Raw genomic sequence first — 19696 nt, 5'->3', positions numbered from 1 at the left:
GAGGACAAGGGGAACCCTGTCACGGTTCTGGGAGGGAGGGGAAGGGGTGAGGGTAGAGGTGCGGGGAATGGGTCGGACACGGTTGAGGGCCCTGTCAACCACAGTGGGGGGAAATCCTCGGTTGAGGAAAAAGGAGGTCATATCAGAAGCACCATCATGGAAGGTAGCATCATCAGAGCAGATGCGTCGGAGACGGAGAAACTGGGAGAATGGAATGGAGTCCTTACAGGAGGTAGGGTGTGAAGAAGTGTAGTCGAGGTAGCTGTGGGAGTCAGTGGGCTTATAATGGATATTGGTAGACAACCTATCCCCAGAGATGGAGACAGAGAAGTCGAGGAAGGGAAGGGAAGTGTCAGAGATGGACCATGTAAAGGTGAGAGAAGGGTGGAAATTGGAAGCAAAGTTGATAAAGTTTTCTAGTTCGGGGCGGGAGCAGGAAACGGCACCGATACAGTCATCAATGTACCGGAAAAAGAGTTGGGGGAGGGGGCCTGAGTAGGACTGGAACAAAGAATGCTCGACATATCCCACAAAAAGACAGGCATAACTAGGACCCATGCGGGTACCCATAGCGACACCTTTTACTTGAAGGAAATGCATGGAGTTGAAGGAGAAGTTGTTCAATGTGAGAACAAGTTCAGCCAGGCGGAGGAGGGTGTTGGTGGATGGGGACTGGTTGGGCCTCTGTTCCAGGAAGAAGCGGAGAGCCCTCAAACCATCCTGGTGGGGGATGGAGGTGTAGAGCGATTGGACGTCCATAGTGAAGAGGAGGCGGTTGGGACCAGGAAACTGGAAATTGTCAAAATGACGTAGGGCGTCAGAAGAGTCACGGATGTAGGTGGGAAGAGACTGGACCAGCGGAGAAAAGATAGAGTCTAGATAGGAAGAAATAAGTTCAGTTGGGCAGGAGCAGGCTGACACAATGGGTCTGCCAGGACAGTCCCGTTTGTGGATTTTGGGAAGGAGGTAGAAGCGGGCTGTCCGGGGTTGCGGGACTATGAGGTTGGAAGCTGTAGAGGGAAGATCTCCAGAGATGAGGTCAGTGACAGTCCTTTGGACGGTGGCTTGATGTTCGGTGGTGGGGTCATGGTCCAGAGGGAGGTAGGAAGAGGTGTCTGTGAGTTGGCGTTGAGCTTCTGCAAGGTAGAGGTCGGTACGCCATACAACAACAGCACCACCCTTGTCTGCAGGTTTGATGACCATGTCGGGGTTAGACCTGAGAGAACGGAGTGCCTCAAGTTCAGAGGGGGACAGGTTAGAGTGAGTGAGGGGGGCAGAGAAATTGAGACGACCAATGTCTCGCCGACAGTTTTCAATGAAGAGATCAAGAGCGGGTAAGAGGCCAGGGTGAGGGGTCCAGGTAGAGGGAGAATGCTGGAGGCGGGTGAATGGGTCTGCTGGTCGGGGGGAGGACTCCTGGTCGAAGAAGTGAGCCCGGAGGCGGAGGCGACGGAAGAAGAGCTCAACGTCATGCCGAGCGCGAAATTCATTGAGGTGGGGGCGTAAGGGGATAAAACTGAGACCTTTGCTGAGTACAGAACGCTCAGCATCAGAGAGGGGGAGGTCAGAGGGTATAGTGAATACACGGCAAGGGGTCAGATCAGAAGGGGTGGGGTCAGAGGGAAGTGAAGCGGAAGGAGGATCTGGAGGGGCATTAGTCCCCATCAGCTGCTGGAGCTTGCGTTCCTTAACACCTGAAAGGAAGAAAAAAAGTTTTTTGTTAATGCGTCGGATGAGACGTAAGATGAGATGAAACTGCGGAGTAGAACAGATTTGAGATAAGGTGAGACGGTGCTGCTGGAGAGAGAGGTCCAGTGTGTGCATATGGCGGCGCATAGCACTGAGTGTGGATCTCAGGATGCGGCGAGAGTAGCAGTCCGAGGAACGTTGTATTTCTCGGAGATACCTGTGATCCTGGGTGGTTTCAAAGCATGATGGGTGAAACTGCAGTTGGAATCCACGTGGAATCAGTCGGAGCCGGAGACAGTCACTGAGGAAGGAGATGTGGCTGTGAAAACGGGTTTTGGTAGATACCTTATCAAACACCAGGAGGGAAATAGAAAGCAATGAAGGTGAACAAGGTAAAAGAGACAAACGAAAATCCCGTCGGAGAGAAGAGTAGAACTTCTTCAAGGTAGGCATTCCTGGAAGAGAAGTGGCAGTGAATTAAACACTAAAATAAAAGCAAAATACTGCGGATGCTGGAAATCTGAAACAAAAACAAGAAATGCTGGATTCACTCAACAGGTCTGGCAGCATCTGTGGAAAGAGAAGCAGAGTTAACGTTTCGGGTCAGTGACCCTTCTTCGGAACTGACAAATATTGGAAAAGTCACAGATTATAAACAAGTGAGGTGGGGGTTGGGCAAGAGATAACAAAGGAGAAGGTGCAGATTGGACCAGGCCACATAGCTGACCAAAAGGTCACGGAGCAAAGGCAAACAATATGTTAATGGTGTGTTGAAAGACAAAGCATTAGTACAGATTAGGTGTGAATATACTGAATATTGAACATCAGCAAGTGCAAACCTGAAGAAAAACAACCTGAAAAAAACAGTGGGTGAGCAAACTGAACAAACTAAGATGAACTGAAATAAATACAAAAAAAGATTGTAAAAAATGTAAAAAGGAATGCCAAAAAAAAAAGGAAAAAAAATAACTAAAAATGACTAAAAATGAAAGTAAAGTGGGGGGCTGTCATGCTCTGAAATTATTGAACTCAATGTTCAGACCGGCAGGCTGTAGTGTGCCTAATCGGTAGATGAGATGCTGTTCCTCGAGCTTGCGTTGATGTTCACTGGAACACTGCAGCAATCCCAGGACAGAGATGTGAGCATGAGAGCAGGGGGGAGTGTTGAAATGGCAAGCAACCGGAAGCTCAGGGTCCTGCTTGCGGACTGAGCGGAGATGTTCCGCAAAGCGGTCACCCAGTCTGCGCTTGGTCTCCCCAATGTAGAGGAGACCACACTGTGAGCAGCGAATACAGTATACTACATTGAAAGAAGTAGTCAGTGGACCCGACTCCTTTTTCCCGCCTCCGTGGGGAAAATTCAGCCCAATGATGTAGTTAACCTAAACATTTTGAAATCATAGCCAGAAAAGGGAAGTACTATAACTGAAGCAATTGTACAGTGAAAAATTGTTAACCTTTGAAATACCAGCAAACTTCAGGCATGGATTAATATGTCTGTGCTATTTAAATGCAGTATGTTCAATCACAACAGAGACAAACAGGTGAAAATCTGGAATTATACCACATAGGCATTGAAAAGGATTTTAAATTAATCAGTTTTGCATATACAGGTTGGATGCCCAAAATCTGGCTGTCCAAAAACCGGAATTGTCTGAAAACTGGACATTTTTGAAAATATTCTATTCGAGATTCAGTTAAATGATATTCAGATTTATTGTCCAAATACCAGGACAATTCACAGCCTCGCTCTTTGGATGTCCAATCTGTAGTAATATTTTGCTGCAAATATCTAATGCTGCTGGAGTCCTCATATGTACTTGTCCTGAAAGCAATGAATGTTTCCATAATGAGGTAGATAAGATTCTGTAGTATAATTTTGCTTACCATTGGAACACTGAGATCTGACCACGTCGTGTTTAGTGGTGCAGTCATGGGTTGAATAAGAACCTGGGGGAAATGCTGGTTGCTATGTCCTGTTGCAGCCATAAACATTGACAGAAGAATATTAAAAGGCAGCGTGAAAACAGGCAGATCCCATTTTTCCATCACAGCGGCCAAGGCACTTGAAAGCACAGGGCTGCAAAAAAAAATCATGTTACTGCAGATGTGAACTGGCTACCAGCTTAATTTGTGAAATGAGAGGTATGCCTTTTTAAAGGTTAGGAAATAGAAAATTCTTCATTCTGATCAACTTGCTGTGCATTGCATCACAATAATAACTTGCATTTAAGCAGCACCTTTAATGGAGTAAAATGTCCCAAGGTGTTTCACAAGACCGTTATCAAACAAAATTTTCCATATAAGGAGATATTAGATCAGGCAACTTAAAGCTTGGTCAAAGAGGTAGGCTTTAAGGAGCATCTTAAACAAGGAGAGGTAGAGAGGCAGAGAGGGACGGAATTCCAGAGTTTAGGGCCCAGACAGCTGAAAGCACAATGCCAGTGGTGTGACGATGGAGATAGGATGTGTGCAAGAGGCTACAATTGGAGGAGTGTAGATATATCCCAAGCTTTGTTGAACTGGAGGAAGTTACAGAGGTGAGGTCATGGAGCTTTGAACACAAGGATGAGAATTTTAAAATGGAGGCGCAGCTGGACTGTGAGTCAAGGTGGGTCAGCGAGCACAGGGGTGATGGATGAATGGGACTTAGTGTGAGCTAGGATATGGGATTTGGAGTTTTAAATAAGCTGATGTTTATGGAGAGTGGAAAGTGGGAAGCCGGCTGAGAGATCATTGGAATAATTGAGTCTGAAGCTAACAAAGGCAAGGATGAAGGGCAGCACGTAGATGAGAAATAGGATGGGATCCTCGGCAGATTTCGAAGGTAATGATGGAGAAGCCAAAGCAGAAGGTTCTCTGGCTATGACCGGAATTGTATTAAAATATTAGTGCTGCAAGTAACATTAAGAATGTGTTAACTGTCAGTGGTAGATAAACTATAGGAACCCATAATTTTGAGGCAAATGAAACCCAAATGTAGTTTATTATAAAAACCTCAGGTGTGATCTTTGGACTTCCCTCAGCCATGCCAATCATACAGAATGGAACAGCAGTCGATGTTTGAACTCATTGTTTTCTGTGCAGAGATAGAACATGATGGGCATTATTTTGGTGAAAGGGTGAAAACAGGCACTTAATGGATGCTGTGCTAATAAGACAAGTTTGTTTGGAAGTCTGGGTTTAGCACACAATTTTGATCCTAATTGCTGGTTACTATAATTTGAACTCGCCTCGAGGTGCTAAAGCAGGCTCCTGCCAATTTAGTACTCAAGCTCTCATTAGAAACAGTTTTCATGGAGCAGTATATGTGGGTTTCAGGTACCCACTTCCAGTGAATATGTGCAGTGTGTGAGCTGACATATAACAGCTTGCTTTAGGATGGCTCAGGGTTCAAGTGAGAGGGCACACAGGTTCTCGGCTGTGGCACTGGAGGCACAGAGAAGGAGGGATGTGCTGTATCCATGGTTGGGGGGAGGGTGGAAGGAGTCCATCTCACCCTTCTGTTCCTCTCTCCTGCAGCAGCTGGTGCTACTCTGCCTGGCCTCCTGCCATTCCTTCTGCAGACCAAAGGGGTCTCCTCGCAAGATGCTGATGACCAATCATGCCCTTTCTCCTTGTGACTCCTATATTATGTCCAATAAGGTAGAGTTGCACAGCACTTACTCTTTTTAGATGAAGTGCTCAGAGAATTTCCAGATTATAAGAATGTCGGTGAAGTCTTGAGAAATTGTCCAGGAAACCTCCCGATGTGTTTCAAAAGTCCTCTTCAAGCCTCCAGCACCAGGCGAACACTAAAATGTGATATACCTTGAAGTAGCATTTGAAATCCTCTGCAATAACTAGTTTGCTCCCAATCGGCTGCACCATGTTAGGAGAGGACATTAGGTCATTCGCTAGCCCCCAAAATAGCATGTAGCCTGCTTAATGAGTGCTAACAGACAATTCAAGTGGCAATCAGCTGCTTAGCAATCCTCCAGGCTGCCATTCAACTCCTTCACTGACATGGCATCTTGCATAAAACCGGCAATTCAACTTAAGACCCCACCTTGGCCACTTTGGAAACTCTTTAACATCAAAAGTATCCAGAGAAAATCATCCCATCAGTTTTAAAGGGAAGAACTTAAGGGCATTGTTATATTACAGTTACCATGCTCAGACCAGTGCCAGTACAAAGCCATTTGGGGTTGGCAATTTCTCCCAGTGATGCCACAGGATGACTGGTGTGGGAAATGACTGACTGGGAACTAATGTGATGTTCAGTTTGCTGGAGTAGAGGTAGATTAGAACAGTGTGTAACCGTGCTATGCCTGATCTAGGTGTTCTTGAAGCTGACATTACATGCTCCAAATGGAAAGTTCTTTATTTCTCAGCGTTATGATCCTGATGAGCATAAAATGCATGAAAAACAAAAGTCACAACATGTTTACTGCCTTTGCAGTACTTTGTATCCAGGACCAGATATAGTAGCAGGTGATATTCTGTGACCTGAAGCCTTTTTTTAAAATTTGTTTCGTCACTTGTGGGCATCACTGGCAAGGCCAGTATTTGTTGCCCATCTCTAATTGCCCTTGGTGAGCCACCTTCTTGAACTGCTGCAGTCCATCTGGTGCGGGTACACCCAGAGTGCTGTTAGAAGGGAGTTCCAGGGTTTTGACCCAGCGACAGTGAAGGAACGACGATATAGTTCCAAGTCAGGATGGTGTGTGGCTTGGAGTGGAACTTGCAGATGGTGGTGTTCCCATGCAGCTGCTGCCCTTGTCCTTCTAGGTGGTAGAGATCGCGGGTTTGGAAGGTGCTGTCTAAAGAGCCTTGGTGCGTAGCTGCAGTACATCTTGTAGATGATAAACACTGTTGCCACTGTGCTTTGGTGGTGGAAGGAGTAAATGTTTGTAGATGGGGTGCCAATAAAGCAGGTTGTGTGGATGTGTTGAGCTTCTTGAGTGTTGCTGCAGCTGCACTCAGCCAGGCAAGTGGACAGTATTCCAACACATTCCTGACTTGTGCCTTGCAGATGGTGGACATGCTTTCCAAGTCGGGAGATGAGTTACTTGCTGCAGAATTGCCAGCCTCTGACCTGCTGTTGCAGCCATAGTGTTTATATGGCTGGTCCAGTCAAGTTTCTGGTCAATGGGAACCCCAGGATGTTGATGCCGGGGGACTCAGTGATGGTAATGCCGTTAAACGTCAAGGAGAGATGGTAAAATTCTCTCTTGTTGGAGATGTTTGGACCAAGGCTGTAATGAGGCCTAGAGCTGAGTGGCCCTGGCGGAACCCAAACTGAGCATCGGTGACCAGGTTGTTGCTAAGTGCCGCTTGTTAGCACAGTTGATTATACCTTCCTTTACTATGCTAACGATTGAGAATAGACTGATGGGGCGCTAATTGGCTGGATTAGATTTGTTTTGCTTTTTGTGGTCAGGACATACCTGGGCAATTTTCCACGTTGTCAGGTAGATGTCTGTGTTATAGCTGTACTGGAACAGCTTGGCTAAGTGTGCGGCTAGTTCTGGGGCACAAGCCTTCAATGCTACAGCCGGGATGTTGTCAGGGCCCATAGCCTTTGTTGTATCCAGTGGCTATGTTGGATTGGGAAACTATGTGAGAAGGTATGATGATAGACAGGCAATAGCTAACATTTAAAGAACTAATATATAGTAAACAGCAAAAATATATTTCTTTAATGCAGAAAAACCCAGCAAGGGAAGTATTCTAACCATGGCTATCAAAAGAAATAAAGGATTGTATTGGAGCAAAGGAAGAGGTGTATAAAGTTGTCAAAAAATGGTAAGCCTAAGGATTGGGAGCATTTCAGAATTCTGCAAAGGAGGATCAAGAAAAAGATTAAGAAAGGGAAAACAGAATGAGAGTAAACTAGCGAGAAACATAAAATTGACTGTAAAAGCTTCTACAGGTATGTAAAAAGGAAAAGATTAGCAAAGACAAACGTGGGTCTATTACAAGCGGAGTCAGGAGAATTTATAGTGGGGAATAAGGAAATGGCAGATAAACACATACTTTGTGTCTGTTTTCATGGAGGAAAATACAAAAAACCTCCCAAAAATAATGGAGAATTAAGGAACTAGTGTAAATGAGGAACTGGAAGATATTAATATTATTTAAAAATAGTACTAGAGAAATTAATGGGACTTAAAGTAGATAAATCCCCTGGACCTGATGATCGACACTGTTGAATGTTGAGACTGTAGAAATAGTAGATGCATTGGAGGTCATCTTTCAAGATTCTGTAGACTCTGGAATGGTTCTTGCAGATTGGAAGGTGGCAAATGTAATCCCACTAGTTAAGAAAGGGGAGAGAGGGAAAACAGGGAACTATAGACCTGTTAGCCTAACATCAGTCATAGGGAAAATACTATAATCTATAATAAAGGATGTGATAACAGGACATTTAGAAAATAATGGTAGGATTGGGCAAAGTCAAGATGGATTTATGAAAGGAAAATCATGTTTAACAAATCTGTTGGAGTTTTTTGAGGATGTAACTAGAAGAATAGATAAGGGGGACGTCTGCAAACGCGACATGAAATCGTGTGACATTGATCACAAGTCGTGGGAGTCAGTTGCCAGCATTCGCCAGAGCTGGCGGGCAGCCATAAAGACAGGGCTAAATTGTGGCGAGTCGAAGAGACTTAGTAGTTGGCAGGAAAAAAGACAGAGGCGCAAGGGGAGAGCCAACTGTCCAACAGCCCCAACAAACAAATTTCTCTGCAGCACCTGTGGAAGAGCCTGTTACTCCAGAATTGGCCTTTATAGCCACTCCAGGCGCTGCTTCACAAACCACTGACCACCTCCAGGCGCGTATCCATTGTCTCTCGAGATAAGGAGGCCCAAAAGAAAGTGGATATGGTAAATTTAGATTTTCAGAAAGCTTTTGATAAGATTCCACACAAAAGATTGGTGAACAAAATTAGAGTACATGGGATTGGGGGGAATATACTGGCATGGATTGACAGCTGGTTAACGGACAGAAAACAGACAGCAGAAATAAATGGGTAATTTTTGAATTGGCAGGCTGTGACTAGTTCGGTATCACAAGGATCAGTGCTTGGGCTCCAGCTATTCACAAACTATATCAATGATTTAGATGTGGGGATTAAATTTAATATTTCCAAGTTTGCAGATGACACAAAACCAGGTGGAAGTGTGAGTTGTGAGGAGGATGCCAAGATGCTTCAAGTGAGTTTGGAGAGGCTAAGCGAGTGGGGAAAAATTTGGCAGATGGAATACAATGTGGAGAAATGTGAGATTATCCAATATGGTAGGAAAAACAGAAATAGAGTATTTCTTAAATGGTGAGAGGCTGGGAAGTGTTGAATTTCAAAGGGACTTGGGTGTTCTTGTTCATGAGTCACTGAAAGCGAACATGCAGGTGCAGCAAGCAATTAAGGCGGCCAATAGTATGTTGGCCTTCATTATTAGGGGATTTGAGTATAGGAATAAAGATGTCTTACTGCAATTATATGGAGCCTTGGTGAGACTGCATCTGGAATAGTGTGTGCAGTTTTGGTCTTCTTAGCCATAGAGGGAGTGCAACAAAGGTTCATCAAATTAATTCCTGGGATGGAGGGACTGTCCTATGAGGAAAGATTAAATAGACTGAGCCTTTATTCTCTGGAGTTTAGAAAAATGAGAGATGATCTCATTCAAACATACAAAATTCTTACAGGGCTCGTCAGGGTAGATGCAGGAAAGATGTTTCCCCTGGCCGGGGAGTCCAGAATCAGGGGACACAGTCTCAAAATAAGGGGCAGTTCATTTAGGACTGAGATAAGGAGGAACTTCTTCACTCAGAAGGTGGTGAATCTTTGGAATTCTCTGTCCCAAAGGGCTGTGGAGGCTCAGTCGCTGAGTATGTTCAAGACTAAGATCGATAGATTTCTACATATTAAAAACAACAGGGGTTACGGGGATAGTGCAGGAAAATGGTGTTGAAGTAGAAGATCAGCCATGATCTCACTGAATGGTGGAGTGGGCCCAAAGGGCTGAATGGCCGACTCCTGCTCCTATTTCTTATGTTCTTTAGTTGTTTCTTGATATCACATGGAGCGAACTGAATTGACTGAAGACTGGCATTTAGGATGCTGCAGGCGGTTGCCAAGATGGATCATCCAGTCAGCACTTCTGGTTGAAGATGGTTGCAAAGGCTTCAGCCTTGTCTTTTGCATTGATGTGCAGGGCTCCTCCAATGTTGAGGATGGGGATGTTTTTGGAATTGTCCCGTTAACTGTTGATTAAAGTTGATTAAATAAATATGGAATTAAAATAAATTAGTATTAGTAATGGTGACCATGACAACTGCCAGATTGTTGTAAAAACCCATCTAGTTCATTACTGTCCTTGAGGGAAGGAAATCTGCTGTCTTAATCAGTCTGGCTTATATGTCATTCTGGATCCACAGCAATGTGGTTGACTCTAGCAAGCCACTCAACTGTATCAAACTGCTACAGAAAAGTAGAAGATGAATATAACCAGATGGACAACCCGGAATCAGCACAGGTAGTGAACCTGTCAAAAGCACACCCAACCCAGTCGGCCCTGCAAAGTTCTTCTCACTAACATTTGGGTACTTGTGCCAAAGTGGGACAACTGTCCCACAGACTGACACAGTAATACTCACAGAATCATATCTTTCAGCCAACGTTCCAGACTCTGCCATCACCATCCCCGAGTACGTCTGATCCCAATGTCAGGACAGACTCACCAGAGTCAGGAGGAAGTGGTCCTGGAAGCCTCAACATTGACTCTGAACCCTATGAATTCTCATGGCATCAGGTCAAACATGGGCAAGGAAACCTCCTGATGATTACCACCTAATGCCTTCTCTCAGCTGATGAATCAGTACTCCTTCCTGATGAACAGCACTTGTAAAAATCAGGGGCTAATTCTGGTTCAATGAGGAGTGTTGGAAGAGCAGGCCAGCAGTACAAGGTGTACCTAAAAATGAGGTGCCAATCTGGTTGTCCCATAATCAATGGATTAGAGCAAAGTTCTTCAGCCCTTCCAAATCCAGTCATGAATGATGATAGACAAACAACTAATGGCACGTGGCGAATCCATGAACATCCCCATCCTCAATGATGGTGGAGCCTAGTACATAAGTACAAAAAAAGCATTCGCAACAATCTTCAGCCAAATGGGCCAAGTAGAAGATTCATCTTAGCCTCCTCCTGAGAATGCTGGTATCACACTGATATTCAGTTTGGGTTCCACCAGGACCATACGGCTCCAGACTTCATTACAGCTTTAGTCCAAACGTGGACAAAAGAGCTAAATTCCAGAGGTGAGGTGGAAGCGACTGTCTCTGGCATCAAGGCAGCATTTGACCGAGTGTGGCATCAAGGAGCCCCAATAAACTGAAGTCACTGGGAATCAGGGTAAAACTCTCCATTGGCTGCAGTCATACCTAGCACAAAGGAAAATGATTCTGGTTGCTGAAGGCCAATCATTTCAGGAGTTGCAAGAGTTCCTCAGGGCCAACCATCTTCAGCCGATGCATCAATGACTTTTTCTCCATCATAAAGTCACAAGTGGGGATGTTTGCTGATGATTGCTCAGATGTTCAATTACAGTCGCAACTTCTCAGATAATAAAGCAGTCCGTGCCTGCATGCAGCAAGACCTGGACAACATTGAGACTCGGGCAGATAGGTGGCAAGTAACATTTGTGCCAGACAAGTTCCAGGCAATGACCATCTACAACAAGAGAGTCAAACCACCTCCCCATCCCTTTCAACAGAATTACCGTCACCATTTACGAGAAATTGAACTGCAGCAACCACATAAATACTGTGGCTATAGGACCAGGTCAGAGGCTGGATATTTTGTAGCAATTTACCTCCTAACTCCCCAAAGTCTGTCCACAAGACAAAAGTCAGGACTGTGATGGAATACTCTTCACTTGCCTGGATGAGTGTAGCTCCAACAACACTCAAGAAGCTCGACAGGACGAAGCAACTCACTTGATCGGCACCTAATCCACCTCCTTAAACATTCACTTCCTCCACCATCAGTGCACCTTGGCAGCAGTGTATTCCATTTACTAGATGCATTCCAGCAACACACCAAAGCTTCTTCAACAATACATTCCAAGCTTGCAACCTCTACTGTCTGGAAGAACAAGGGCATAGGCGCATGGAAACACTACAAGCTGTAAGTTTCCCTTCAAGTCACACACCATCCTGACTTGGCAATATATTACTGTTCCTTCATCATTGTTGGGTCAAATTCCTGGAACTCCCTACACAACAGCACTGGGGTGTACCTACACCACAAGGACTATAGCGGTTCACGAAGCGGCTCAACAATACCTTCTTAACGGCAATTAGGGATGGGCAATAAGTGCTGGCCTGACCAGGGATACACCCAGCCCGTGAATAAATAAAAGAAAAGGAACAATAGGTCCAAACAGTAGAAATGCATTTTAAACAAAGTGTTCTTTCTGCCACTGACTTTATGCTTTATTAACCTGACTGTGCCAATGCTGTTCAGGACTTTGTGGGCTGTGTAATGGAGTTATCAGCAAGTCATATTCATGATCTCCTAGAATCCATCCCTGTAGTCTGTCATACCTCTTAAACATTCCAGGCAGAGTGGAATGGAACAGAGTGAAGGGCTCATGTGTTCACCCTGGGAAGTTGGCATATACATGAGTAATGACATTTTGTTCATTACTAACCACCTGTATGCTCATATTTTTCCACAATAATAACACATCCATAATAAAAATAACGATGACTAAATTGGTTATGTAGCACAAAGGTAGCAGTTCGTGACTGAGTACAGTTTGAGACAGTGTGTGAGATTGGGAATTTGGTAAGTGTAGGAATTCGGTGCAGCAAAGGAGGTGGTGCTGCTCTAACCTTTTACAAAAAAGAAGTGGTCTGAGAAAGGGAGCCAGAGACCAACAGCGAGACCTGACAGCTGAAGTCCAGAACATTAATTATGTGAGCAGGCAGGTGAGTTTCAAGTTGTTTTCCTCTCTAAACCGGGGGAATATTGCATTAAATTTATAGCTTTACTAGTTAAACCAATTGATATAACCACAGATAGTTGTTGAGATATTTCTAAACATATTTTGTTAAATAAAACACAATAAAGATGACAGGACAGGTGATGTGCTGCAGCTGTAGCATGTGGAAGCTGGGGGACACGTGTGTGATCCACTGCAACCACATCTGCAGTAAGTGTCTGTAGCTCGAGGAACTTCGGCTCAGAGTTAGTAGGGTGATAGCGAGGGCTTTAAATTAAATAGTGGGTTCACGTGAGAGGAGATTTGGAAAGTTATACAGAAATGACAAGGAAATAGTGTATGGTAATGATACGTGTTATGAGAACCAGAGTGTGACAGGAAGGGATAGAGTGTACAAACATAAGAGTGCACCAGCAAATAAGGTCAGAGCAGGGAAAAATGGTAAGAAGACAGAATTAAAGGCTTCTTATCTGAATACTTGCAGCATTCATAACAAGATGGATGAACTGATAGCACAAATAGAAATAAATGAGTATGATATGACAGTCATTACACAGTCATGGCTGCAAGGTGATGAAGGTTGGGACCTGAATATTCAAGGGTATTTGATATTTCGGAAGGTCAGGAGGAAAAGGAGTTGGGGTAACTCTGTTAATGAAGAATGAGATTAGTACAATAGTACTTGGTTCAGAAGATCAAGATGATCAGTTTAGGCAGAAATAAGAAATCGCAAAGGAAAGAAATCACTGCTAGGAATAGTTTATAGGTCCCCTAACAGTAACTATAAAATTGGACAGAGTATATCTTCTTCTTCTTTGGCCTCCTTGTCTCGGGATACAATGGGTAAGCGCCTGGAGGTGGTCAGTGGTTTGTGGAGCAGCGCCTGAAGTGGCTATAAAGGCCAATACTAGAGTGACAGACTCTTCCACAGATGCTGCAGAAAAAATTGGTTGTCGGGGCTGTTACACAGTTGGCTCTCCCCTTGCGCTTCTGTCTTTTTTCCTGCCAACTGCTAAGTCTCTTCGACTCGCCAAAATTTAGCCCCACCTTTATGGCTGCCCGCCAGCTCTGGCGATCGCTGGCAACTGACTCCCACGACTTGTGATCAATGTCACAGGACTTCATGTCGCGTTTGCAGACGTCTTTAAAGCGGAGACATGGACGGCTGGTAGGTCTGATACCAGTGGCGAGCCCGCTGTACAATGTGTCCTTGGGGATCCTGCCATCTTCCATGCGGCTCACATGGCCAAGCCATCTCAAGCGCCGCTGACTCAGTAGTGTGTATAAGCTGGGGATGTTGGCTGCCTCGAGGACTTCTGTGTTGGAGATGCGGTCCTACCACCTGATGCCAAGGATTCTCCGGAGGCAGCGAAGATGGAATGAATTGAGACGTCGCTCTTGGCTGACATACGTTGTCCAGGCCTCGCTGCTGTATACATCAAGAAATAATGGCAAATGTAGCCTGATGGATGAGTTCATAGAGTGTATTTGGTACAGTTTCTTAGAACAATACATTCTAGAACCGACCAGGGACCAGTCTATTTTGGACCTGGTAATGTGTAATGAGACAGGATTAAAGACCTCATAGTATAGGATCCTCTAGGCAAGAGTGATTATAACATAAGATCCCACATAGGAGGTTAGTAAACAAAATTAGAGCAGATGGCATTGGGAGTGATATACTGCTATGGATTGAGAATTGGTTAACAGACAGAAATAGGAATAAATGGGTCATTCTCAGGATGGCAAGCTGTTAATAGTGGGGTACAACAAGTATCAGTGCTTGGGTCACAGCTGTTCACAATCTATATAAATGATTTAAGTCTGGAGACCAATTGTAATATCTCCAAATTTGCTGATGACACAAAACTAAGTGGGAATATAAGTTGTGAGGAAGATGCAAGCAGGCTTCAAGGGGATTTGGACAGGTTGAGTGAATGGGCATGAACATGGTAGTGATCTACTTTGGTAGGAAAATAGAAAAGCAGAATACTTCTTAAATGGTGAGAGGTTGGGAACTGTTAATGTCGAAAGGGGACTGGCTGTCCTTCCTTATTCATGAGTCACTAAAAGGTAGTATGCAGTTGCAGCAAGCAATTAGGAAGGCAAATGGTACTGAATTTCACATTCAGTTTGTGGGTGAGAAATGTGGGTCCAGAACTAGTGTCTTAAACTTAAATAAGGTTAATTACAAGGATAGAAAGACTGAGTTGGCTAATGTGGATAGGGAAAATAGGTTAAAAGGTAAGATGGTAGAGAAGCAATGGCAGACATTTAAGGAGGTATTTCATAACTCTCAACAAAGGTATATTCTATTGAGGAAGAAAGACTCTACTAGAAGGATGCACCATTCAAGTCTAACTAAGGAAGTTAAAGTGGTAACAAATTGAAAGAAAAAGCATACAATGCTGTGAAGGTTGGTGGTAGGCCAAAAGATTGGGAAAATTTTAGAAACCAGCAAAGAAGGACTAAAAAATGGAGGGAGGAATTGGAGTATGAGAGGAAACCTGCAAGAAATATAAAAATAGACAGTAAAAGCTTTTACAAATATAGAAAAAGGGAGAATAGCTAAAGTGAGCATTGGTCCCTTGGAGGGTGAGAATTAATAATGGGAAACAAGGAAATGGTAGAGGCTTTGAACAAGTATTTTGTATCCATTGTCACAATAGAACACACAAAATGCAATACAGCAGATGAATTGCCAGCTCAAATTGAAATTCATATGTATGAGCTGATAGCCATTACAGAGACGTAATTGCATGGAAACCAAAGCTGGGACCTGAATATCCGAGGGTACGTGACATTCAGGAAGGACAGGAAACTGGGAAAAGGGGGTGGGATAGTTTTGTTAATGAAAGAGGGCATTAGTACTGTAGTGAGAGATGACGTAAGTTGTAAAGATCAAGACGTAGAATCAGTTTGCGTGTAACTAAGAAACATCAAGGGGCAGAAAAAATTGGTCAGAGTTATTTACAGGCCACCAAACAACAGTGGTAATGCAAATCACAACATAAATCAGGAAGTTAGAGATGCATGTAACCATGGTAATACAGTAATAATGGGCAAGTTCAATCGACATATAGACTGAGTAAACCTTATTAATACTAATGTTGTGGAGGACGAATCCTTGGAGTATATGCGAGATGATTTTCTAGAGCAGTATGTTGAGGAACCAACTAGGGAACAGGCTATTTTAGATCGAGTATTGTGCAATACAAAAGGGCCAATTAATAATGTTGCTGTAAAGAAGCCTTTGGGAAAGACTGACCATAACATGGTAGAATTTTACATTAAGTTTGAAAGTGATGTAGTTCAATCAAAAACTAGAGTCTTAAATCTAAGCAAAGGAAACTATGAAGTATGAAGGGCAAATTGGCTATGGTGGATTGGGAAACTACATTCAAAGGTATGACAGTAGACAGGCAATGGCTAACATTTGAAGAACTGATGCATAGTTTACAAAAATACATTCCTTTAATGCACAAAAGCCCAACAAGGTAAGTGTTCCAACCAAGGCTAACGAAAGAAATCAAGGATTGTATTAGAGCAAGGGAAGAGACGTATAAAGTTGCCAAAAAAAATGGTAAGCCTGAGGATTGGAAGCATTTTAGAATTCTGCACAGGAGGGCCAAGAAAAAGATTCTTTGGGCCTCCTTATCTCGAGAGACAATAGATATGCGCCTGGAGGTGGTCAGTGGTTTGTGAAGCAACGCCTGGAGTGGCGATAAAGGCCAATTCTAGAGTGACAGGCTCTTCCACAGGTGCTGTAGAGAAATTTGTTTGTCGGTGCTGTTGCACAGTTGGCTCTCCCCTTGCGCCTCTGTCTTTTTTCCTGCCAACTACTAAGTCTCTTCGACTCGCCACATTTTAACCCTGTCTTTATGGCTGCCTGCCAGCTCTGGCGAACGCTGGCAACTGACTCCCACGACTAGTGATCAATGTCACAGGATTTCATGTCGCGTTTGCAGTCTTCTTTAAAGCGAAGACATGGACGGCCGGTGGGTCTGATACCAGTGGCGAGCTCGCTGTACAATGTGTCTTTGGGGATCCTGCCATCTTCCATGCGGCTCACATGGCCAAGCCATCTCAAGCGCCGCTGACTCAGTAGTGTGTACAAGCTGGGGATGTTGGCCGCCTCGAGGACTTCTGTGTTGGAGATATGGTCCTGCCACCTGATGCCAAGTATTCTCCGGAGGCAGCGAAGATGGAATAAATTGAGACGTCGCTCTTGGCTGACATACGTTGTCCAGGCCTCGCTGCCATAGAGCAAGGTACTGAGGACACAGGCCTGATACACTCGGACTTTTGTGTTCCGTGTCAGTGCGCCATTTTCCCACACTCTCTTGGCCAGTCTGGACATAGCAGTGGAAGCCTTACCCATGCGCTTGTTGATTTCTGCATCTAGAGACAGGTTACTGGTGATAGTTGAGCCTAGGTAGGTGAACTCTTGAACCACTTCCAGAGCGTGGTCGCCAATATTGATGGATGGAGCATTTCTGACGTCCTGCCCCATGATGTTCGTTTTCTTGAGGCTGATGGTTAGGCCAAATTCATTGCAGGCAGCCGCAAACCTGTCAATGAGACTCTGCAGGCACTCTTCAGTGTGAGATGTTAAAGCAGCATAATCAGCAAATGGAGTTCCCGGATGAGGACTTTCCATACTTTGGACTTCGCTCTTAGACGGGCAAGGTTGAACAACCTGCCCCCTGATCTTGTGTGGAGAAAAATTCCTTCTTCAGAGGACTTGAACACATGTGAAAGCAGCAGGGAGAAGAAAATCCCAAAAAGTGTGGGTGCGACAACACAGCCCTGTTTCACGCCACTCAGGATAGGAAAGGGCTCTGATGAGGAGCCACCATGTTGAATTGTGCCTTTCATATTGTCATGGAATGAGGTGATGATACTTAGTAGCTTTGGTGGGCATCCGATCTTTTCTAGTAGTCTGAAGAGACCACGTCTGCTGACGAGGTCAAAGGCTTTGGTGAGATCAATGAAAGCAATGTAGAGGGGCATCTGTTGTTCACGGCATTTCTCCTGTACCTGACAAAGGGAGAACAGCATGTCAACGGTCGATCTCTCTGCACGAAAGCCACACTGTGCCTCAGGGTAGAGGCGCTCGGCCAGCTTCTGGAGCCTGTTCAGAGCGACTCGAGCAAAGACTTTCCCCACTATGCTGAGCAGGGAGATTCCACGGTAGTTGTTGCAGTCACCGCAGTCACCTTTGTTTTTATAGAGGGTGATGATATTGGCATCGCGCATGTCCTGTGGTACTGCTCCCTCGTCCCAGCACAGGCATAGCAGTTCATGTAGTGCTGAGAGTATAGCAGGCTTGGCACTCTTGATTATTTCAGGGGTAATGCTGTCCTTCCCAGGGGCTTTTTCGCTGGCTGGAGAATCAATGGCATCACTGAGTTCTGATTTGATTGGCTGTATGTTAAGCTCATCCATGACTGGTAGAGGCTGGGCTGCATTGAGGGCAGTCTCAGTGACAGCATTCTCCCTGGAGTACAGTTCTAGGTAGTGCTCAACCCAGCGGTCCATTTGTTTGTGTTGGTCAGTGATTATGTCCCCGGATTTAGATTTGAGGGGGGCGATCTTCTTGATGGTTGGCCCAAGAGCTCTCTTCATGCCATCATACATTCCTCTGATGTTTCCGGTGTCTGAGGCCAGCTGAATATGACTGCATAGGTGTTGCCAGTAGTCGTTTGCGCAGCGCCTGGCTGTTCTTTGTGCAGTGCTTCTGGCTGCTTTAAGTGCTACGGATGTTAAATCGCTGGGGGCTTTCTTGTAGTTCAACAGTGCAATGCGCTTAGCGGCTATGACAGGTTCCAGCTCTTCATTATGAGATTGAAACCAGTCTGCATTTCTCTTCGCACTTTTGCCGTAGGTGGTCAAAGCTGACTCATAGATGGCGTCTCTGATGTGGGCCCACTTGGTCTCAGCATCCCCTGTGGGAGTGTTTTGAAGGGCTGTTACAAGTGAATTTAGAAATTTTTGTAACAGCTGTGGGTGAGAAATTCTGCTCGTGTTGATGCGCGGGTGGCCCTTCTGCTTGGAATGATGCAACTTCTTTGGTCTGAGTCTAACCTTGCTGCACACCAGGGAGTGGTCGGTGTCGCAGTCCGCACTGTGGAAGCTGCGTGTGTTGTGAACACTGTTTAAGGAGGCTCGCCTTGTGACGATGAGGTCTAGCTGGTGCCAACGACGTGATCTTGGGTGCCTCCATGAAACCTGGTGACAGGGTTTAGTGTGAAAGAACGAGTTGGTGATGCAGAGGTTATGATAGATACACAACTCAAGCAGTCTCTGCCCGTTCTCATTCATCCTTCCAACGCCATAGCGCCCAAGGCAGGAGGGCCATGAGTCATGGTCGGCCTCAACCCTGGCATTAAAGTCCCCCAGCAGGAATAGGTGTTCGGTGTTGGGGATGCTGCTAATGATGTTATGGAGTTGCTCGTAGAACTGATCTTTAGCTTCAGGTGGGGAGCAGCGTGTTGGAGCATAGATGCTGAGTAGGTGTACTGGACCAGAGGTGGTGAGCAGTCGGTTGGACAGTATGCGTTCCGAGCCATTTGAGGGAGGCTCTATCATGCTGAGCAAGGAGTTTCTGATGGCGAAGCGCACACCATGCTGTCTTGGTTCTTCAGGATCCCTGCCTTGCCAGAAGAAGGTGTAGTCTTGCTCTGCTAGAGATCCACTCGCGGGGAGGCGAGTCTCCTGAAGTACTGCAATGTCTACATTGAGTCTACTGAGCTCGTTGTTAATGATGGCGGTCTTCCGAGAATCGTTGATTTGTGTAAGGTCTTCCGACAGGCCAGGACACAGAGTTCTGACGTTCCAGCTTGCAAAGCGAAGGGCTGGTACCTTCTTTCCTTTTTTCGTGTTGTTTGGTGCGGTGTATCAGTCCACCTTTCGGGCAATGACCCTGAGCTCCAAGCACCCATTGAAGCAGGTAGACTGTGGCGGGACAGAACCTTATTGACTGGGAGCTGCCCGGTTTGAGGCGGGCCGTAGCTGT

General features: G+C 45.2%; 1 protein-coding gene across 1 annotated transcript in view; it reads right to left on the bottom strand.

Annotated features, from left to right (window-relative positions):
• The window catches only part of LOC137370338 (urea transporter 2-like), a 157387-nt gene that overhangs the window by 70579 nt on the left and 67112 nt on the right, over positions 1-19696 (bottom strand). The window contains exon 4 of the mRNA XM_068032707.1: positions 3577-3769. Within this exon, the coding sequence (XP_067888808.1) occupies positions 3577-3769 (193 nt within the window). The remainder of the gene's footprint in view (positions 1-3576; positions 3770-19696) is intronic.

The sequence above is a fragment of the Heterodontus francisci genome, chromosome 1 (genome assembly GCF_036365525.1).
Source record: "Heterodontus francisci isolate sHetFra1 chromosome 1, sHetFra1.hap1, whole genome shotgun sequence".
NCBI lineage: Eukaryota > Metazoa > Chordata > Chondrichthyes > Heterodontiformes > Heterodontidae > Heterodontus > Heterodontus francisci.
The sequence above is the reverse complement of the archived record's forward strand: the minus strand, read 5'-3'. Positions and strand labels throughout refer to the sequence as shown.